This window comes from Dromaius novaehollandiae, chromosome 1 (assembly GCF_036370855.1).
Source record: "Dromaius novaehollandiae isolate bDroNov1 chromosome 1, bDroNov1.hap1, whole genome shotgun sequence".
In the NCBI taxonomy this organism is placed as follows: Eukaryota; Metazoa; Chordata; class Aves; order Casuariiformes; family Dromaiidae; genus Dromaius; species Dromaius novaehollandiae.
The window spans coordinates 64,869,522-64,892,742 of record NC_088098.1 but is presented as its reverse complement, the minus strand read 5'-3'; the positions used below and the strand labels follow the sequence as shown (position 1 = coordinate 64,892,742).

The 23,221-nt window shown below is 48.0% G+C and overlaps 2 protein-coding genes across 2 annotated transcripts in view; one reads left to right on the top strand and one right to left on the bottom strand.

Moving 5' to 3' along the window:
• Nucleotides 1–23,221, bottom strand: part of WNT5B (Wnt family member 5B) — a 72,551-nt gene that overhangs the window by 35,602 nt on the left and 13,728 nt on the right. The gene's annotated exons all lie outside the window — the stretch shown is intronic.
• FBXL14 (F-box and leucine rich repeat protein 14) lies at nucleotides 956–4,895 on the top strand. The gene has a single exon (XM_026116975.2). The coding sequence runs from the start codon at nucleotides 1,625–1,627 to the stop codon at nucleotides 2,825–2,827; it is 1,203 nt and encodes a 400-aa protein (XP_025972760.2). The 5' UTR covers nucleotides 956–1,624; the 3' UTR covers nucleotides 2,828–4,895.

Below are 23,221 nucleotides of genomic sequence, written 5' to 3'. Positions count from 1 at the left end.
AAAGCGAAAAAAAAAAAAAAAGCAGAGTGAAAACTAAGCATTTAACATCTAAGCGCTCAGCAGAGACTGCTAATATGGAAGCTATACATGAAGATGGAGCCAGGGGCGTTTCTGTAGTAGATAAATTTAGATGATGATTAAAATAGAGCCTATTCCTTTGGGTTAGTGAAAGTTTCAGTATAGCAAACACGTCAGTAACTCGGCTGATTTTAGTAGTATTTTAGTATTCCAAACAGTATTAAAAATGCGGCCTGTCGGGATGAACAAATGTGAACTTTACTTTTTTTTGTTACAGCTCTCTGGCACCGAAGAGTAGCACTGCTCTTCTGAAACTGCTTCCAAAAGCCTTACCTGGCTTAGTAGGCCTTAACCCATTTTTAACACCCGTGCAATATGTGCCCAATGTGGAAGCACAGCACGCACGGTTACCGGCACATGAGGCTACAGAGAGGCAGTGGGTTTCAAAGGATCTTTCCTGAAATTGCTGGAAAACGCTGGAAATCGCTTGGTTTACGTGAGAACTTAAACCATTCTCAGCGACAGCTCAAGGAGACCGTTAGGGCAAGCCGCTCGCTTCTGCTGCCCAGCCACGGAGGTCCTAAAATGGGCCGCCTGGAGGCCTCCCAGTCACCGAGCGCTGCAAGGCCACGCGCCTGTGGCTCCCACGGGGTGCCTGCGGAGGGGGCTTGCTCCTCGGAGGCCGAGACGCAGACCAGGCTCAGGGCGGGCGGGGAGCAGGGCCCCGCTCCGCGGGCGCTCCCCAGCGGAGGGGCGGTTGCGGCGGCGGGCGGTTGCGGCGCCGCAACGGTTAACGGCGAGGCGCAGCGAATGGGCCGCGCTGTTTCCAGGGCGACGGCTCGGAGTGTTCCGGATCGTACCATTGCGCAAGCGGCGCGGGGGGGGGGCGCGGGGAGCAGCGTCGCCGCCAGGCCCGGCCCAGCGTCGCCTCCTCCCTCCCTCACCCCCTCCCCCTTCCTCCTCCCCCCTCCCCGCCCGGCCCGAGCGCGGCGCCGGGGCCCAGCAGCGAGCGGCGCGGCGCGGCGGAGCGGAGCAGGCGGCCGGCCGGCGGCGGCCGGGCCCGGAGCGGCGGAGTCGGTACCGGCGGCGGGGCGGGCCGCGCCGGGCCGCGCCGGGCCGCGCCGGCGCGACCTCCCTGCCTCGCTGCCTGCTAGTCGCCGCCGCGGGATGCGGGCGGCCCGGGGCCGCGGGCTGTGAGCGGCGGCGGCGGCGGCGCGGAGACAAAGGGAGGCGGCGGGGCTCGGCGGCCGGCGCCAGGGACGGAGCGCGGGGGCCGCCGCCGGGGCGCGCCCGCCCGCCCGCCGCGAGGCGGCACGATGCGGCACGGCGCGGCGCGGCGGCAGCAGCGCGGCGGCAGCAGCGGCGGCGCGGCCCGCCCGGCGCGGCGGTGAAGGCGGCGGCGGCGGCAGGGCTGGGCCGGGCCCGGTCGCGCAGCAGCGTCTCCCCGCGGGCCGCGCCGCCGGGCCGGCGATGTGAGGGCGGCGGCGGCGGCGAGGAGGAGCGCGGCGCGCAGCGGAAGGCGGGCGGGCCCCGAGCGGAAGCGGGCCGGGCCCGGCGGCGGAGCGCGGCGCCGGCGGGGGCGGCCGGGCGCGGGCGCGGGCGGGCGATGGAAACGCACATCTCGTGCCTGTTCCCGGAGCTGCTGGCCATGATCTTCGGGTACCTGGAGGTGCGCGACAAGGGCCGCGCGGCGCAGGTGTGCACGGCCTGGCGCGACGCCGCCTACCACCGCTCCGTGTGGCGGGGCGTGGAGGCGAAGCTGCACCTGCGCCGCGCCAACCCCTCGCTCTTCCCCAGCCTGGCGGCGCGGGGCATCCGGCGGGTGCAGATCCTGTCGCTGCGGCGCAGCCTGAGCTACGTGATCCAGGGCATGGCGGACATCGAGAGCCTCAACCTCAGCGGCTGCTACAACCTCACCGACAACGGGCTGGGCCACGCCTTCGTGGCCGAGATCGGCTCCCTGCGCTCGCTCAACCTCAGCCTCTGCAAGCAGATCACGGACAGCAGCCTGGGCCGCATCGCCCAGTACCTCAAGGGCCTCGAGGTGCTCGAGCTGGGCGGCTGCAGCAACATCACCAACACCGGCCTGCTCCTCATCGCCTGGGGCCTGCAGCGCCTTAAGAGCCTCAACCTGCGCTCCTGCCGGCACCTCTCCGACGTGGGCATCGGGCACCTGGCGGGCATGACGCGCAGTGCGGCCGAGGGCTGCCTGGGCCTGGAGCAGCTCACGCTGCAGGACTGCCAGAAGCTCAGCGACCTCTCGCTCAAGCACCTGGCCCGCGGGCTGGGCCGCCTCCGCCAGCTCAACCTCAGCTTCTGCGGGGGCATCTCGGACGCAGGGCTGCTGCACCTGTCGCACATGAGCAGCCTGCGCAGCCTCAACCTGCGCTCCTGCGACAACATCAGCGACACGGGCATCATGCACCTGGCCATGGGCAGCCTGCGGCTGTCCGGCCTTGACGTCTCCTTCTGCGACAAGGTGGGCGACCAGAGCCTAGCCTATATCGCGCAGGGCCTGGACGGGCTGCGCTCCCTCTCCCTCTGCTCCTGCCACATCAGCGACGAGGGCATCAACCGCATGGTGCGACAGATGCATGGCCTTCGCACCCTCAACATCGGCCAGTGCGTCCGCATCACTGACAAGGGCCTGGAGCTTATCGCAGAACACCTCAGCCAGCTCACAGGCATCGACCTCTATGGCTGCACCCGCATTACCAAGCGGGGCTTGGAGCGCATCACCCAGCTGCCCTGCCTCAAGGTGCTCAACCTGGGACTTTGGGAAATGACTGAGAGCGAGAAGGTCAGGTGAGAGGAGGGGGGCACCCCGAGACCTCCATCTCCTCTGGAGGGACTCACGGACTCACTGACTGACTGCTGCAATGGAGGAGAGCGAGCGAGAGGGGCACGCACAGAGCCATGCTACCCACGCACCCTGGCACTGGAGGAAGGAATATATATATAGAGAGAGAAAGTATATCCTTGACCCTTCCTTGCTGCCCACCCACCCTTGCTCTGGAGGAGGGGACGAGGAGGAGGAAGGGGGGGGGAACAGGAGGGGAGAGAGAGAGAGAGAGAAAGCACCTATCCTTTCCAGGTCATGCCTCCAGCTCCATACTTGGGAAACAGAGCTCCCCCTCCCCCCCACAGCATCCTTCTCTACAGAAGAGGCAGAAGCCCACAATCTTATGCACTGGGGCTAGAGATACCCCTCTTTATCCCCACTCCTTGACTCCATCCCCTCATGCACTAAGGATGGATAAAGACAGACCCTTGTTCTGCCATTTATTGAGAATAGATTATTTTTTGTTTTTGTAAAGGAGAGTGGGAATGGAGATGGGAACAAACAATAACAGCAGCAGCAGAAGCTTCCTAGCTACATTTCCATACCCGGCCACCCAGTCCTCCTGCACACTGGGCACAGACACAGCTTTTGGTAAAACCATTCCACCTCTGCGCCTGCCCCTCCCCCGTCAACTGGGAATTGTGACAGAAATACTGCTCCCTAGGTACATTGATTTTTTTTTCTTTTTTTTTCTTTTTTTAATCTGTTTTCAATCTCCAGTTCCATGTTATTCTCTGCTGTGGGTGGGTACAATCTCCCACTATTCCAGTTCTCCACTGCACTGAGAATAGGGATAGCTGCAACCTCTCCTTTTGTATGTTTCCGTGTCATCCTGCGCTATGGTTAAAGAGAAAGCCTAGGCACTCTGTTCTTTCTCCCCCATCTCTCCGTATTGGAGATCGAGATAACCATTTCCTCCCTCTCCTGTCTCTGCAGGGACTGGACACAGACCCCGGTCTCTTAAACCTCCCCGCATACTGGGGGACGCTGAGAGTTACCGAGAGACGCATCTTCCCTTTCATCATTCTCTCTTTTTCTCCCCTCCTTCTCTTTCTTGGCAATGAGGATAAAGACATATCCAGCTACATATCCATTCCTCTTTGGATTGGGGGCGAGTGGGTGGAAGGGGCGAATAGCTCCCCTCTGCCCATGGGACTTGAGGAAGAATCTCCAGTTTCATTTCTGCTTCTTTTGAGATACTGTGACCTGTTTTTATTTTGAAATGCATAAAAAAAATTACTGCTACAAAAACAGCCTCTTAACTCTCCCACTTATCCCTTGCTTATGTCTTATAACTGATCCCAGTTTTCCTCATCCGTTCTCTTCTTTACAGTATTCATTTTCTTACATGGTTTTATTTTTAAAGACATTTGAAGTTGCTGTTCTTGTGGATTTTTAAGTACATTTTTTTTCTGCTGAATATATTCTATATATATAAATATATATATATGTCGTCTGGCTACCTCGTTTTAATTTGTTACTTTTTTTTTTTCCTCAAAAACCCTGGAATTCTTACAGGAAAGAGATTTTCAGACTGAAACATTTTTGTGCCTAGACTGGAATAATGCCCCTTGGGTTTGTACTTTTTTCTTTTCTCTCCCTTCTCCCCCCTTTCTCCTTTAATTTTTATTTTTTAAGCTGACCCTACTGTGTCCTGCCTTCACATTCTGGTTGTGCCTCTCCCTCCCTCTTCATTGGGGATTGGGGACCCAAACTGTGCTTCTGCATTTTTACTCTTCTAGCACAAACATGTAACATGTGAGAATCCATGCTAAGGATTGGGCTACTGTTAACAGAAATGTGTAAAATGCAAGTTCGTTTAAAAAAAATTTTTATATATATAGATATATGCAAATATTTTCCTCTCCCCTCCCAAATCACCTACAAAAGGTCACTATGTGAGGCTTCCTGTTCGTAAGTGGAGAGAGGAGCAAAGCAGGCCTGCAGGCCCTGAGGCTGTAATGTGAAGGGGAGGAGACTGAAGTTCATCTGTCTTATCTCTGTTCTGTCAATAAAATGGAGCTGGTTCTTTAGATTTTTTTTATTATTATTTTAAAGAGGAAGAATAAGTTTTGGGTTTTTTTTTAAGAAAAGTATCTTGGCTTTTTTTGCTCATATGTTCAAAATCTCAAATCCTCCACAGTAACAGGCCAGACCATGGAGTTAACGCAAACCCAGAGACCCCTATGGATTAATTGTACTGTTTGTGAATTTGTATAAAAAATAACAAAGATCCTCTTAAAACATTTTATATTCTTACAGTAAAAGGTTAAACTGATATTTATATAATAAAAGAGGAAATATGAAGTATGTTTTTGAAAAAAGCTGTATCTGTGTTGTCTGTGCTTTTTAAAGACAGGTATCTTATCTGTTGATTTTGGTAAGCGTGCTGTAGTAGCTTATGTGGAGGGTTTGGGGCTGCTCTCTCTTGTTTCAGTGAGTTGCCAAGTCTGGTGAGAGAAAGGAAAGAGAGCGTCTGGTCCCTCCTGTGCAGGATGTTGAGTAACATCGTAATCGAAAGTTTATAAAAAAAAAAAAAAAAAAAAAAAAAAAAAAGGTTTTAGTAGGAGCAGCTTTGTATGTGAGAATTTACCTTTTCTCAGCATCTGTAAAGAGAAACTGAGTTACACAGCAGAAGAGTGTTATGTGTCTGGTCGGTCTGAGGTCAGACATGCTGAAACTGCTAAAGTTTGCTATCAGGCAAATTAAACATTTTGTGGTAGAGGAAATCTACCATTTGGAAGGGGGGACAGAGGGTTGTGTTTATTAATTTTTAAAGCTTCAGGTACGTGGCAGATGTTTTTTGTGCTTTACTTAGCTTAAACTGACACTCATCCTCACCATCCCCTGCAGAAGACCAATCAAATAAAAATGTTTCCTGTAATGGCAATCACCTAAAACTGCACTCTTGCCCGCACACGAAAACCTGGGAAATCTGAAATGGCTTGGTTGGTTTCCATTGCCCAAGCAAAGATAAAAGTAAAGAGGAAGTAAACTGCAAATTAAAAAAAAATGTTGGAATAATCTAAGGTGTCCTTTGTATTACACCATAATCTTTCTCTTTAATGTATGACTTTTAACCTGACAGAGTCCCTTTTAGACTTGTGCGATGTGGGTTTTTTATTGTTGTTTGAGATGGAGCTTAAGCGGTGTTTATAGGGCAGGAAACAAAGCTTTTCTCCCTCTAAGTCCTGCAGCAGGGCTTTCTCTTCCCCCCGCTGCCCCCTTCCTTTTCTGAAGGAGGGGTTGGGGTAGGGAGAATGCGAAATGGTGGAAGAAGCCGAAGCCATTGTTCAGGAAAGTTAAAAGAGGAGCTGTCCTTGCTTGCTTGTTCAGTCATGCATACTGAATCTCGCCGTGAGAGGGTCCCTATGGAAAGGAGGAGGGTGATTCTTCCCCTCTTTTTAACATTCCTCTCCAGGCCTGGCTGTATTTAAGCTGCTTTCCTCCATGCAGAGGAGGGAGGGGGATGGTCTGAAGTTCCTGTACATTTGCATTTTAAGCACTTCCAGTGCTGAGCAGGCCACTTTGTTCCAGCCCGGCTATCCCGCTCCGGCAGCCCTCACCCAAGTTCTGCTCCAGGTGGGAGAACTGCCCGCAGCACGGCCCTCACAAAAGAGGTCCCCTCCGCTTCTCGGCTTCTACGAACCTGTTCTGGGCACTTAACCTGTGCGTTTACAGATGTTTTTTGGCTGAGACTTGGCTATACATAGTTCTTTGTTACCAGCTCTAACCATCCTCACCCCTTTCATGTCAGTGTCTCACTTTCAAGGGGAAAATACCTTATAAGAGGACAGAGTTGCACACTACCTCCTCCACATCCTGAGAAGGGCTGGCACCTAGACTGCCTCAAGAGTCAGGCTTTTGGGGTTGGCTTCTCCCCCCCCCCCCCCCCCAAGACTTCCAGGCTTTCTGCTGGGAGTTCATCACAAAAGCAGCATTGTTCGCTTTAGGGAAGGCCACCACAATTGGATCTAATTGAGCCTGACACTATATCCATCTTCCTTTACTTGGAAGGAGGTGTGGGGTCTTTCTTCCCTGTGTTAAAAAAAAAAAAGTCTACAATAACTTCTTGACCGAAAAAGAGGATGTATGCATGAACACTATAAACAACAGGGATTCCAGATCAGGTTCCTGTTGCCACTGAAAATTTAAGTGTTCACTGCAGTTCTAGCAATGGCTGGAGAATGATGGATCTCCTACTAGGTAGGTTTGTTTCTGCTGGATTTCAGTGGAAACACACAGCAGCTCTTTATTAAGCCCCATGTTCACATGGATAATACTTCAACATCCAAATGACCATAACATGCATGTTCTTTTTAAAATCCATAATCAGAAATAGGACTTAAAAAAAAAAAAAATCCTTCCTCTCCCCATTACCCGCATGGCCCAGCATGCTGTTTAAATGGAAGCCAAGCCTCTCTGAAGCCTGGTGTTTAGATGCACCAGACTGTTCCCACAGAAGGAGCAAGTGCTCCCTATGGATTCCCTCTCTCCGACACCCGGGAGTGACAGTCCTGTCCTGGGCACAGATGTAGGCCTTACTGTCCAGTGAGGCAGAGTTGGAAGAATGCATGTGTTCATTAGTATAGAAAAGGGTTTCTTCAAATAAATAATCCATTGCTAACAACCATAGACCAATTACGATATAACTCCTCAGGGTAACAGGGAAACTTAATTTTCACTCTCCAGCCCCTCTTGAATTTTTGAACATGACTCAGTTGGCAACCAAGGTAGAAAACCATAAAAAAAAAATCACTGTTTGGAAGTGAACTGGAAATATCCCACCCGTGTCACGGATGTTGCTGTGCCCAAACACATGCCAGAGACTCACCAAAGCAGCAGTGAGTGAGCACGTGGGGCTGGGAGGCAGCCCTGTGTGTCCTGGCCCTTTGGTCACAGCTGTCACTACTGAATCGACCAAAAGCTCTCCCAGCACGTCCAGACTTGCCAGTTGAGGCAGCAGAGCCCCTGCCCTGGAGTGCCTACAGCAGTGCAAGCCAGGTGCGGAGGCTAAACCAGGAGCTCACTAGCTGCCCAGCCTGCTTTATGCAGGTGGTGGCACAAAGTGGAGCACAGCAGGTGTGAAGTGAAGGGGAGGAAAAGCGCCCAGGCAGGAGAGGAAGAGGAGGAGGCGGCCAGGGATTAAGTGGCACAGGCAGGGGGAAGCTGGCTCAAAAGCTGCAGCAATGTCCCCAAGCACGTGAGGGTCCCTGGTCTGCTGCAGCAGCTGCTCCCCTGGCTGGAGCCTGTGGCTGGCTCCTCTCCCTGGTCCTCCAAGACCACATTTGTGGAGGGGGGGGGGGTAGATGGGGTGGAAGAAGGAGGCTCCACCTGGGTCCTACTGCCCTGGACTAGCACATGGGAGGTCTGTGCTAGTCAGTGCTAAGCATGAAAGATTTATTCATTTTTATACCTTCTCACCCCACGTTGCTCGTTCTGCTGAAGCTGTTTGCTGTGGCAATTCTGGGGGCTTTGGTTTCCCCATTAATAGATAACTGGGGTCAGTGGGGGAAGAGTGCTGGGTGGCCAAGACACCCAAAGTTTTTGGAACCGAAACTAGAGGTTAACACACGCTGCCCTTAACAGCTCAAAGGTAGCTGTCCCTTAGATCTGGCAGCCTCGCTACACGCATGGGTTCATTCTAGCAGAGGGGACTCTTGTTTTTTTGTCTCTCTTGTTCCTGCCTTAAATCCCACTCTTTTAGCCAGCAGCTCTTTAATAGTGCCTTCTGTGGAGAAAAGATAATCGATAAACTCAACTGGGTGGTTCAGGCAGTATTTGAGGACCCCTAAGGACATCAGCTAGGCACTATGCCAAAGCTGCTGGCTCGGTTGCATAATGCTCCCTGCCGTGGCCAGCCATAGAGCCCTTCCTGCTGAATTCCCCAGCCCTAAGCTGCATGAAATAAAGCGCTGGAGAGGGTTTGTCAGGCTCCTATGCCAGAACTCAGATTCCAGCCACGTTTGGCAGTGACACTAGTGCTTTTCCCCCTCTTTAATTAAATCTACCAAATGCATTAGCTAAATGCCAGTCCAACCTGAAATAGCACTGTGAAGATTTCAGAAAAAAAATCCATCTCTGACCTGTCCTTAAGACAGAAAGATGAATGGAAATGGGATTTTCTTAGAGTATTTCCAAAAACCAGGGGTGCGTTTTGGAGACCGGGCCAGAAGTTTAATACTGGGCACTAGGTACATGCCCTGAGCAAGTATTTTCACGTGAGAGGGCTACAGAGACACGAACTCTTATCTGGCTACAGAACTGAATGTGCTCGGATCTAGCAAGGGGCAATTCCCAGTCCTTTTCCTCCCCGTCATTCTCCCATCTCCAGGCACAGCTTAGTGATTCGGAGACTTGCCGCCAGGCGGCAGCATTGCCCGCTGAGTGCCGCCGCCGCCCGGCCAGGCCCGGCCCGGCCCGGCCCGGCCCGCGGGTTGGGGGCGAGCGGCCCGAAAGGCGCCACCAAGGCGGCAGCGGCGCCCCCGTGTCCCCCGGAGCCCCGGCAGGAGCGGGGGCCTGCGGGGGGGGGGGGAGAGGGGAGCGACCCCGCGGCGGCAGACACGGGCCTCCGCTCCCTCCTCGGGCATGGACAAGCGTCGCGGCGCCCGGCCTAGGGCGCCCAGGGTGCAAGTGCGCTCACAAAACCGGCAGCAGCGGAGCCCAGATGTGACTAACTAAAAATCGCAGGCCTGGAGAGACCAGCTCCGAGGAGAAACTAGGAGGGAAAGCGCAACCCCGCTTTGCCAAGACAGGCACCGCGGCGCCCTGCGTCCCTCTGATGCTGCTTCCACTGCCATGGGTCTTCAGGAGCTTACTCCTGTTCCCCGTGACCTACCTCGCAACTCGTTTCTTAAGCACAGATGACAAAAGTCAAGTTTATTATGGTTAATGCAGAGCGAGAGGAGCAGCTTAAGCCATCCATGATTTGATGCGGATAAATGCCTAACTCTTCTCTCCTTGTGTACTGAGAACTAGGTTTCCCTCCCAGATACCAGTCTTCACCCCAAAACGCTCACTTGTGCTACAGGCCGCGGGGAGCTGCGTCACCATCAGTGCCTCATTTCCTGCTGGTTAACTCGAGCACGTCCCTGCACGCTCCCAAGGGCAGACAAGACCCCCACGGGTTTACACCTTAAATCAAAGTGGAAACAAAGTTGGTGTGGAAAAATAGCTCTCTGATCACTAAACAACACATCACTGCGTAAGAGACTTGTGTTTCAGGACCTGAACTGTCTGTGGGTTTCCTCAGAAAAAAAAGAAAGAAGTTTTTGACTTGAAAAGCCCCAAATGGCTCAGAAACTGCACCACCTCTCTCCCTAGTCTGCACCGCTGCAGTCTGAGTAGGGGAAAGCCCATGCTCGACACTCTTTGGTATAGATCAGATAACTAGCAAGGCTCTTCACTGATTTTAGATTTAGCACTTTTTTGTAAGACCTAATCCTGAATAGTCCAAAGCTTTTGACATTTCCAGCTTGACATGGAGAAATTATTTTCTTGGCTTTTCTGAAAAGTGTGCAAGTGTGAGAATAGTAGCAGAGTAGGATGACACTTAAATTAATGCTTTGATTATTTTAGTTCAGTTTTGTTGTGCTGGGCTTTGCTAAACTGTTGGCAGTTACTCCACAGGATACCTCCCTAACGATTAAGGTATCTAAGACGGTATGCGCATGTCCTTTTTTGAACTTGAACTGGATTATTATTATTATTTTTACTTCTAAGACTGCTGCTACAGATACAGCGATCGTACCTTTTTTTCAGAAGCAGATATACCCAGTAATTCACTAGAATTAGTAATTAGCTCTTACCTGCTCAGGCATCAGAAAGGGAAGTATCATCACTAATGTGGAAAAAGCGGTGGAAGCAACCTGACTAAGGTTATATAGCAAATCAGTGGCAGAACCATGTCTAGTGCCTATCTCCCCTCCTCATCCCCAGTTCTGCCAGCCTGCACTGCTTGGCTAGGAGGAAAAACAGAAATGAATTTTCCCAGCCTACTGTAACACTCGGGAGGAAGGATCAGGACAAAGAAACACTGCGTGTACAGGACTCAGGTCCTAGTATTCTCATAGCAGGCTGTGCCACCCAGGGCCACCAGAAGTGCGGATGCATGAGCGTGGGTTGTAGAAGAGCTCCCAGCAACAGGAACCATTCCGACAAAATATTCTTCACCTTCTTCAGACATTGCAGCTTTCATTTAAGGCAACAGTGAGTTTCACAAAACAAATGCATAGCTGACAAAAAGCAGTGCCTGGATAGTCCCAAAGGCTGAAGTCTAGTCACAAAACCAGGTACAGCTCAGACTGCAGCTGTACCAGCTGCTCCGGCCATATCCATCTTCACGGCTACTGTCTCTGGAGTGATTCACAGTGGCCACCCACACAGATCAAAGGCACAGTCGGGACATGGTCCTTAAGACTGCAACCGGTACTGCCCATCATGATTTTCCTTCTGGAGAGGCACCTGTCCATTAGCAAACTTACACAGACCACACCAGACACTGATCAGATGGCAGTGACTTTTGCTTTAGAGACGCAGACCACACTGCGTGAGAACTTCTGTTTGAGCTACCCATTCCCTTCCTCTTATCGCAGAGGTTTCCACACGCAGCGTGCGGGGATGACATCTCCCTCGCACACCTGCCAGGAACTCAGACAGACAGAGGGAGGCTGCATATGAGCGGCTGGGTGTAACTTCCACCCCTGTCCCTAGTGCCAAAAACAAGCATGTTAAAGCTAATCTACCCCTGTCTCAGCTCAACTGCTTTTCTGTGACTAAGCCCCTTATAATGGTTTTACTAAAATCCCCTTTTGATGGAAAAAAATCCCAGCTGGAAGTTTCGGGCAGCGGCACAATGTGCAAGTCTGCGTGTCCCTTTCCCCAGCTTCACAAAAGCCTCTAATCGAGTGGAAAATTTGCTGGAGGCCAGAGGTTTAGGCCTGCAATTATTTTTTAAGGGATTATCAGGAGAGAATGGGGGGTACTTACGACCCTCCCTCTCTTTGTGTTTTGCTCTGTGCCGCTTTCAGACGGACTCAGCCAGAAACCTAAACCACTGCAGCTGGATCCAGAGAAACCACCACTCTTATCAGCTGCAAGCCTCCTCTCTGTCCTACATGACAGACCCCGGGCTTCAAGTTAGAGAAGTCCCACTCGAGCACTGTGCAGCCAACAGAAATGCTTCTTCACAGCAGCAGCACTGCATACTGGAAGCTTATTAATAATAGCTCAAGAAAAAGCAATCCAGTTCTGGGAGCCTCACTGAACTGAAAAAACAAAGTATAAGCTTGGATATAGTCCACTGGATAGGCCGTAAGGTTGGGCTTTGGCTCTGCAAACCCATTATGCAGGAGGCCTTGCACAAGTCACTCACAGCAAGTTCCAAAAAAGACTTGGCACCTAAGAGATGTGCTGCAACACCCAGCTTTTAAGACTCTTGCTGCAAGGGTGGAAACCAGGGTTAAGGTCCCTGGTGCTTTCACAGTCTCTGAGAAGAGTTAGACACCTCAGAGTCTCCAAAACAACTCCTTACTAGGCACAGAGCCACCTCTTCTCAGCACGCTTGGCATGCGACAGCCAAAAGATAAATGTTGCAGGTGGGGGAGCGTTGGCTCCCCTGCCCGAGGAGCTAGGTACCGTGCTCAGAGCTACAGGGAACTGGCCATGCTCACACGTGATCCAGGTCTCCAAAGGTAGGTGCTTCGCCTCTGCTGTCAAAGACCTGCACTCGCACTCGTGTACAAAAAAACAGGCCGTACCTGGAGGAAGCAGCAGTCTGCCCTACTTTTAAATGGTAGCCTGAGGAAGTGGGAGACCTACTTTAATTCCTTCCTCCATTTGTGGCACTTCAAACCTACACCTCTCCCCTCCCGGAGAAGGCAGTAGCCATCAGCCCTCAGGCGAGGGCCAGGAGAAAGGGCTGCTCTTTACTACTCCCATCTAAGCCATGTTATTGTGCAGATGATTATTCAAGAGTCACTCCTACACGAGAGTACGCAAGGAAAGGAATGACTATAGACTATCAGCATTTGATCTCAGGGCCTGTCTCTACTTCTGGAAGCCTTTCCATATGTTGCATAAAGCAGCTGTTGGATAAAACACAGAAGCAGTTCTTGAGTCCTGAGCACCGCAACCATTCGGTTGCTATATAAGATGATGTTTTAAAAGAAAGTGGCAGCTGTCACCATGTTTAGGATCTTAGCATGTCCATGTGTGCTAGGTGTGCTCTGAGAATGCCTCGGGAGGCTGAGGGGCCAGGATGCTTTGTTTCTGGATCATGATCAGACTCCAGCAGTTTTGGGCAGGCACGTAAGTACAACACTCAGCACCCGAGGGGTGTTAAATAAAAAAGACAAATGAACACAGAGAAAAAGGCAAATAAGGCATTTCTGGAATTTAGATGCCTCCAGGAGCTACGTGGTATCTAAGCTGGGGGGGTTGATTTTGCAATTTTGAATACTGCTTAAGTGTCATTTGGGTTTTTTGTTTTGTTTTGTTTTTTGGATCAGGTCTTTTACTTCTCTCTACATCATTCTCTCCATCTACAACACAAGGACACTGTTTTGGTAAAGAAGAGTTTTAAGCTAGTGAGATAAAAGGACTAATGGCCAAGCATTTTCAAAATTGCCCTTTAAGGCTGATGTTCTTTCAGATACTCTGTATGGCCCAACTTTCAGACGATGGGCGAGTCTGCTCTCCCAGATGGCTTGGGAGCTGCAGTAGCCAACAGCGAGGGACCCAGAATCACCATTCACTAGTAGTGTAGTGTGGGACCTGTATAATTTACTAACGTTACTAGAAATATAAGATTAGATGAAGAGTCAGCTCTAGTTCCATCTTTTCACCCTAATAAACTGTAGAGCAGACAACTCCACAGGAGCGCCGTCTTTTACTGGTTCCTGACATTACTCTTTCATCTGGCCTGTCATTCCTAAACACTGTAGGCGAGCTTCACCCGTGGAGTTCCTCGTCTATCTATTTATACATAGTCTGCTATCCACGGATAACCTTGAAAAACCCTAGTTACAGTATCCTTGAAACATGGGGGACTTCCAGAGATCACTGTCCAACATTCTGCACTGCAGCAGGATCAAGTATACTTAGATCATGCCTGACAAAGGTTTATCTTACTCGTTCCTGAAATTCTCCAACGAAGGCATAGCCTATAGCTCCCCTGCCTAACCAGTTCCAGTGTACTTGTGATGCTTTTTCTACATATCCACTTGAATCTTTTTTTTTTTTTGATGCAGATTAAGCATATTTTTTCTGCTTTCCACAAGTGGCAATGCAAAACAGTTGATCGCTGGCCTGTCTAGGGCAACCTCTTACAGCCTTGAATACAACTCCTTTCCCCTCAGTCCTCTCAATCCACTCTCTGCAGATGTATTTCAAATGTAACAAGCTGCAGCTCTACTTCTGTGCTGGACTTTTCTTGTAAAAAGCCTAACTATAATACAACTGTCATGCTGTATTACACTAGTGGATTTTCAGATGCATGACAAACATGTCTGGAAACTATTATGATCCTCCAAAATGTCTGTGACCAGCAAGATTTGAATCCAGAATCCCAATGATTTAAAGTGACCGGTTACAGGGACGTTATAAAGATTAATTACTCGCTGTTTGGAAATTATTAAAGATCCCCCAGATGTGTAGATAACTCGATATTCCTCCTCTTTCCCAGCATTCCCACTGCCTTTTAAGACTCCTGGAAGTCCCACTCCCTTATCTTCTCTCATACTGATGTCTCACTGATCTAACAGTGGTGTTCACTACAGAAACCAGCAGGGACCATATTTCTGTCCCCTACACAGGTGTCACTAATGGTGATGAGTGAGATATGCTCAATTTCCTAAAACTGAAGATGACCAGCATTTCATATGCAGCTGCACAAGGTAGGAGGATCTTATTTTTCTACTGTAACTCTATGATGTAAGGGAAAAGAGAGGACCGATGGGGTGACAAGACCATTCCTGTTTCAGCTGTACACCGCACAAAACTGTCCTATCCCAAGCATTACAGATCTTTGAACTTTATCAGCTCTTGTCAATTCTGTCATCGGGATAGTATGTCTGACAGTCATAAACAGAGGGAAAAATCCTTTTCCATCTCTAAGCAGAGATACCATGTTGACTGCCACCATACATGGAGGAGGTATGGTGTGCAGATACATACTGGTTTCCTGCTTGCACTATCACTACATGTTTTCAAGACACAATTTCAGCTCTAGTCATATCACTAGTTCTGCAGGACAGAAGTACCGAACTACAGTACAGTACAAAATTAATGTTGCTCATCCAGGAAATTACAACTCCATTTCCTACACGTTGTCTTGCCCTCATGTATAGCTATGCAACGCAATGGCAGCAGTGGCAGTGAGATGAAGTAAATGTTATGACTTGATCTTCTAAACAAACAAACAAAACAAACAACCCCCTCCCCCCCCCCGAAACACTAAGCATTCAGAAATCCCAGAGTGCCATGGGAGCCTCTGGTGACTAGTACCTTTGAGGAAAAATAACAGTGGATTCTGTTCCTAGCTCACTGTGCCTCTGTAGGCAAGTCCTGCCACCATTCTGCGCCTCAGCTGCTTCATGTTAATATCACTCTCGATTTAATTTATCTATGAGAATTGAAAAGCTAATTAATGTAAATTCATAAAATACTTGAGACCTTTGGATGGAAGTCATCAAAGAAGTCTAAAATATAAGCACTGATACTTCTGTGCTCAGAATACAACACAGGAAAGCTGTCAGAGCCTGCAGACAACACTAGAGGAGGTCCTAGAGCATGTTCATTTCTGTTCCTTTCCATACCCATTCCCTGAAGAATTGTCCTTGTAGAAATAAATACTTAAAAATGCAATTTGGGTCCAGTAACTGCAGACAAATTATGTCTGACAGTGGTTCTGCGTTGAAAGAACTGTCTATATATTCAGCTGCATATTGTTACAAATATTTAAAGAAGCAGCTTTATCCAAAAAGGAAGGACAAATTCTTATTATTATGAAAGCTGGCGGCTTTCCAGGACTGCTAGTATGCCAGCAAGCAATCCAGAGCCAGAAGAGATAATCACAGTCAAAGTGATAGGAAAATCTACAAGCATCTGAGGACCACCTACGCAACATCTGCACACATCTTATAAACCAGGTGTTGCTCCCTGGAGCACATAATTTGGGCATGCATTCAGTGTGCCACTCCTACCACCTCCTGACTTGGACAGGACGTCACTCCCACCAGAACAATGTCATGCACTGCCTACAGCTACATGCAAACCGAGTAGCGCTAACCCCCAGTTCAGACAAATCTGTCATTTACACAAGAATATGTTGTGTCAGTATAAAACTAGCCCACAGCTGGGAATCAGCAGGAACATATTTGAGGTATAACACTCACAGAGGAGGAACAGAAAACTGCTTTGCCCACAACTGCTCAAAAGCAACCGTGGCAGTTTAAGTCAAAGACTTAAAGGGAGCCACACACAGAAGTCAGGGGTCAGGCTGCAAAAGAGACGTGGCCTTGCACTCCAGAAAGCAGACTGCAAAGTACCAAATGCAAACAGGAGTTTATCCCAGCAGCAAGCTCCACACCACATACAGATGTGCTTGCTTTACAGAGGCAAATGGATTTCGCTGCACCCAGCATCCAGTGTGATTCTGGCTGCTTACTTAGTACGTGGATCCCACCACGCTTCAAGGACGGAAGAACTTCTCCCCTTCATGTATTATCTGTTCTCAGGAGCCAGGGCTGGAAACCCTGGCAATAGTCACCCACCCCTTTTTTTTAATCCCTAGTCAGAAGCCTGCTCCACCACAGAATAAAAAAGTGCTTACTTTTATTCAGGAAGAGATTATGTTTCTTATATCAGGTTGAAGGTGGCTGTGAAATGGGGTTCAGCACAGGGATGTAATTCTGGAGGTTTTTTATTTTAATAAATAAGCATAACTCCAGGGGAAAACCTCTGTCAATACAAATCCTATGGAAAATATTGCTCCTGTAGACAGAAGAGAGACTGGTTCTGTTTGTGTATTCAGGCACTGTATATATGAAGATATTTTAGAGGCCTCTATACTTAGCCATTGTGGTTTCGATCTTTCCCAGGCCAGAGGTAGCTGTGTAAGCATATAGTCAGCATTGGCTAAACAAGTACTTTTAAAACCATGCTATTATTACCAAGTTAGTTAAAGAAGGGCTTTTTGTTTTTTTCTTTTTTTTTTCCTGAAGATCTGTAATTCAAGACAAAATCATTCAAAAAAAACCCCAAAAGCTCAACACCCATCTAGCTCTTACAATAAGTGTTTTTTCAGTATCTCCTTATGTTTGACTGCAGCCAGACCACTTCAGGTCATGATCTCATCCAATCTCACCAGCACGGCTGGTCTAGTCAATACTCCAAGGAAAACCCAGGGTCCTTCAGGAAACGATGTGGGTGACTTAGTCAGTGGAACTCTTTCCTCTGAGTCAACACTGACCCAGTGTTTCGGCATAATGCCGGAGGGCGCTGACCTGCTCAACATGTTGTCTTTCAGAGGAAATAAATGGGTGCTTGACCACACTTGTGGTTATTAAAGACAACATGTCGCATTACACAAACATTGGCATTTGGCTACGTGACCACTCCTATGTGTGTAATTACATTCTGCCTTCCTCCACTTTCTGTCCTGAATTGTTTCAATAGCTGCTGTGTTTCATCCAGATCTAAATGCACTGCAGTGGTTGGAGAAGCAGTTCTAGTAGAGCACAGAACCAAGAACCTTAAATTTTATTGCCAACCCTACCTTTGGCTGGCTGCATAATCTTAAGCATGTCCTCAGCTCTACTTTGTTTCCCCATCTGCAAAATGGGGATAGTGAGAAAAATCTCTTCTGTAAAAGATTTTCAAAGTTACTGATGGAAAACTCCCATATAAAAGGGATCACTATAATGATGACTCATGCAAGAAAGTCCTATTACCTGTGTATGTTTACTAAACATTCTGAGATTTTTCAGTAGAAACGACATTGGGGAAAATTAGAGAGATTTTTAAAGATAGCAGTGGAGTTTTCTGCATCTGATATAATTGTGACCTATGATCTTTCTATAATCCAGGAGTACCTTAGATTATACACCAGACAGATATTTCGCCCTTTGATGTACAGAAGTTCAGTGATGCCTGCACTGCAGTAAGTACTCTAAAGGTGCTGAGCATTAGCAGGATTTTGTTTTTTTCCTACAGGCAACTCAGCTGCCTATAATTATCTGAAAAAAATACCTCTTCTTCTTCCCTAATCCCAATGCTGTGATCATATGCTACGTTTGCTCTGTGGGCTAAATTTCAGAGCCATGTGACATTTACAACACACAGTCCTAAAAACACATGAAAAATACACCTGGTTCTGGGATTTGGCACAGACTCAGCCCAGGTTCATTGAAAGGTTTGTGACCCTTCAGAGCACAACTGGGACCAAGTTACAGTTTTGCATTGTAACTTGTGGCTTGGACAGAAAAAAAAAGTCAGCTCAAACTTGGAAGCTTTGACTGAGATGCACTTAGAGAGTTTAGGTTCAGTTCAGGCATAACTTGGTTCAAAACTCACGGGCTGCAAACTACCTTGAATGGAGAGCAGATGGAGTATCTGCAGTCACCTGCATTTTAAAAATGATCAGTTTGACATAGGTGACAGGGACTCAGTAGCAAACCTGACCGTTATTGACAATCAGATAGTCATGCGTACACTCAATTTTAGTTCAAATAAGGATTCACTTTTGAAGCAAATCTCCTGATTGGTCCCACTACTCATGCTTTGGTTTGCAGCTTGGAGCAGTCTTGGAATTCATGAACTGGATTCGCTTTGGACGAAACTACGCAGGAAAATGTACTCGAGGAGGAAACATCATCTACACTCCATCTACAAATGGACACCGAATTCATGGGACCAAAAAGGAGCTAGTCCAAAATAACAAGCCTCCACCCCAGAAAGGTATAGTGTGGATGCCAGGTCTTCAGCATCAACTTTTTCGTCCTCCACATCCACTCTTACTGGCCTACTCTACTTGCTAATGCAGGCACAGCCACTGAGAATTGGGGCTCCACCACGAGAGAACTAGACAGTGCAGAGGTACCAGCAGTACCTGATTACTCAGGATACCTGTTCATTAGCACCCTCTGCTGGATACAACAAAGCTTTCTTCCCTCCAGGACACAGATGCTATCAGGCAGTTTTGCTAAACTGGAAGAAGGCTGGGATGGGGGAAGAAGGGAGGCCGAACCCTGGCGCAGGTGTTCCCAAGAAGCTCCAGTGTCCACGGTGTCCAGTGTTGCAGCAGTGGGGGAATTATTCTGCACCTGCACATCTCCAGCCGTTTAAATTACTGTTCATTAAAAACAGTCATACTGTCCAAAGGCATACTCCTAACAAGAAAAAGTTAAATCCAGAGAAGCCCTTCAAAGTTGCTCACAGTTCATTTCATTCTAAATGAAACATGCTGCTGGCAAAAGACGCTGATGTAACACCTAAAAAGCATCGCTCCCCAAGAGGGCAGGACCTGTATAGGCTGTTGTGCCTCAGAGCTGCAGAGGTCACCTACACAGTACAACGCTGAGATGACTAGCAAAGAGGTAACTGAGCCAACCAAGTTGGTGGTTTGACAAGGTGGACAACTACTGTTGAATCTACAGTCCAAGATGGCAATGCCCTCATATGCCACAAATCAGCTTGCAGGCAATTAGAAACTTCTGGTCCTCTCTGATTCCGGCTAGGTTTATAATGATCATTTGATGCAGAGACGTTTTGGGAATGCAAGGCTCAGGCAATGACTCCTCTGCACTAGTGTCCACTGTTAGATGCTTCAAAAGAACGTATTGTATGTTCTTGGGGCCAGGAAGGGCGTTTAACCAGTTGCTGCTAGAAGAATGTCCAGGAACAGGAGGCCTGATACCTTTTAAAACAGCTAGAATAAAATTCATAAACTGTAGTATCTCTATCCATATAAATGTCTAATCCTTTCTGAATTCTATTAAATTCTTGGTCTCAATTATTTATGTGTTGTATGAAAAAATAAGTTTCACCTATGTCAGATGTTTTATTTCAGTTTCATTGAAATCCTTGTATTACATAAAAGTATACACAGGAATGCCTGGTTTACTTCTCTGTACTTCTAAGTTTATATACCTCTGTCATGTTACTTTTTATTACTCTTCACTCTAAGCTATGGATGCAAAATCTTCTCATTCTCTCTACTGCTCTAAGCATTTTCATCACCTTTTTCTGCTAAATATTTGTAGCAGAGTGACCGGAAATGAACATATGATATTTTATTTTTAAGACCAGAGTCCCAGGCTGGCAGAGAATCACTAGTCTTTCAACCAAACCCATCCAGCACATCCCCACATACTGCAACCTTCTATTCATCTAAAGTTCAGGCAGCAAGGGAGGAAGCAACACTTATTACATCATACTTTTTCATACTGCAAAATTCATTAGTACTGGAGAAGTTATGTCCTCCAGTTCCATGCCAGCCAATGTCAGCTATGGTAAAGCAAATGAAAAGGCATTAACTCTGCTCCCTGCTAGGAAATAAGTAACAAAGTCTCCCACTCATTCCTTAGAAAAGTTGAAGGTATTCATTTCTGAGGGACTTGTGGGGTGGGTAGATATGTTCGCTACAGTTCTCCAAAGATAGCTCAGAAATAACCTGGGAGGATCCCAGATGAAAGCTGGGTGTCTTCTTACATCTGTCTGGTTTGGGAGATGGAGTGTAAACAGTGGCACATTAGCTTAGATTAATTACAGGCTGCCGGTATTTTGCTTTCATGTAGCGAACTCTGGGAACATAACACCACTGATAATTAAATAGCACCTTCCATCAAAAGGCTCCAAACCACTCAGCAAGCCAGTTAAGCTGTTAAGGTAGGACTGCTGGAGTGAGACAGAGCAGTGGCTTAACAGGACACAGGACCATAGCATACCAGTATAGGAATGAAAAATATCTACTGACATTACAGAAGGAATTATCATGGGTTTTACATTATTTATTCCGCAGTAAAACATGGGCAGGATTAGCATTAGTGCCTAGAGACCTTCAATAGTCAGGCACAAAGTTTTATACCCCATGAGAAAGATGGTTTCTCCCATAACACAATGGCCTATTTTATTGTTCCTGGATAACATTGGTTATTTCCTACTCTATCATTTGCAGCTATGGGATTTTTCTGCAATGTCCCTACACAGAATATGAGCAAAGCCCAGGCTTCATTTAGGAGATGACAGCCCTCAGGTAAGTAAGGGTAAGAAAATGCAGAAGAGGAAAGAACTGCCAACAGAGAAGAGCTCACAGCAGTGGGGTTAATCTTTTGTGTCCTTTCCCGTTTCCTTCCACACACAAGCATTTCCCATCAGTTATGTGGGAATTTATGCTGGGGTCACTACTGTAACATACCAGTGCTGCATAAATACTGGGAGAGGCAATATCAGACTTGCACCCTGCCAAGTTACCACATTTCCCCCTCCATTTCCTCCTTATCCCTGCCTTTCCCAGTCCCAAGTTTGCTTTTCCCTTTTTGCCCCCTTCTGCATCCCCTCCCACTAAACGTCTGCACGCTGAGTGGAAGCTCATGGTTACTCTTACCCACATGGCATGAGTATTGCTGTAAGACTGGACTGCTCCCTAAGACTGCAACCCCAAACTCATCAGCCGTTCTCCCAAAGGCATGGAAATGCAAGGCCCTGGCACAAACTGAAGGAAACGCGGGGGCTGCCAGCATCCATCCACGGCTTTACATTCACATTTGCAGCAGGGGTCAGAACAAGTGGGGAAGCACAAATCAGAGTTTTTCTTCTTGTGCTACCTCGTGTCCCTCAGCAGACCAGACAGGGAACCTGCAATTTGGGAACTCCAAATCTCAAGAGGCTGCTCTCTGCCATCTGTTTCTTGACCTCAAGTCCTAGGCTATAGGCCTCACCTGGCCTCAGCACTAACGCACTGAAATACTGACCAAAATCCTTCAGTGCTCCTGGAATCACTCTCAGAAACTCTAGCTTGAGCATCAGCAGTTTTACTGACAAGACAAAATGACTTACTGCCCTCAAAGTGCAGCAATAACACTGTCCACTGTGCAGGCACATCGACGGATTCAACCTATTTCCCCTTCCACAGCTGCAATCCAAGGCAAAGCCACAAAAGCTTCTTTAAAGAAAAAGAAATTTTTGAGGCTTTGCTCTACCCATCTCTACTACATGGCTGATGTGTCCAGCCAGGACACTATTCCATAGTGATAATGGTGGTGATGGAGAAGGGCTTAAGGGGGAAAAGAAGAAAGGGAGCACTGCTTCACACAGGGGCAATATTTATTTTTGAATAGTTAATCATATGTTATTGTGGTTCAGTTAATAATCTGCATGGGAGGAGATTGTGGGAGAGAGACATGCTATCCAGACATGCTTCTCCTAATGAAGGTGTCTGTCTGGCATACCATGCAAACAGTCCTACTTTCCATGCAACGGTGAAGTAAAAAACATGAATATTAAGACTATGTCACAGAGCGTAGTGCAGTAGTTAGAGCATGTGGCTGCAGGACAGCTATTTGTGAATTCTGTCTACCTTTGCTAGGAAATCCTCTTCCCGGAGTCCTGCCAGCTCACTGATAAAACAAGGCATTTCCAACTGCAAGTTATACTGATTCCTCAGGGCTGAGGCAGGGTTACTGTTGGATGGGAAGAGGAAGAAAATGGATCACTTTGGAAACATAAATCACTGAAGAACAAAGTACAGGAAATCAAAAGAGATACAGAACTGTCAAACCTCTGCAGTAACATCTGCTAAGGTTCATTTACTTACCATCTTCCTAGGAACCACTGGACAGTCAAAGAAGCAATGAAAGCTAGAGAAAAGTATTCCTCATCTGTCCTTGCAACAATCCTAAATTACAGAGAGGATAAGCTACATGTGGGCAGATTGAAATGGTAATGGTAATCCTCTGCAGTCTCCACTGCTCACAGACATTAGTGCCGAGGTGAAGTCTATGAAGGAAAGGAGGCACTCAAACTTACCTCAATCACAGAGCAAGGGATAAAACCCAGAAATCCTAGTATCCAGCCCACTTCCTCACAAATGAATACCCCTATAGAAATCTGGAGGATTTTATTGTCATCAGTATGAAATGTATGTCATACAGCTCTAGGATCCCTAGCTGTAAATTGGGACTCCAGTATGACAGGTGCTCTATGCATATAAAGCTTATATGGTTTTGGTCTGCAATGTGCTCCTTACATTGCAGTAGTATTCAGAGGTGACATTGTGTTGCCAGTGCAGCTACATTTGCCCTGCTGCTGTTACTTGCATGAAGCAGGGACCAGAGCTAGCTCAGGTGTGCATCATGCTGCATC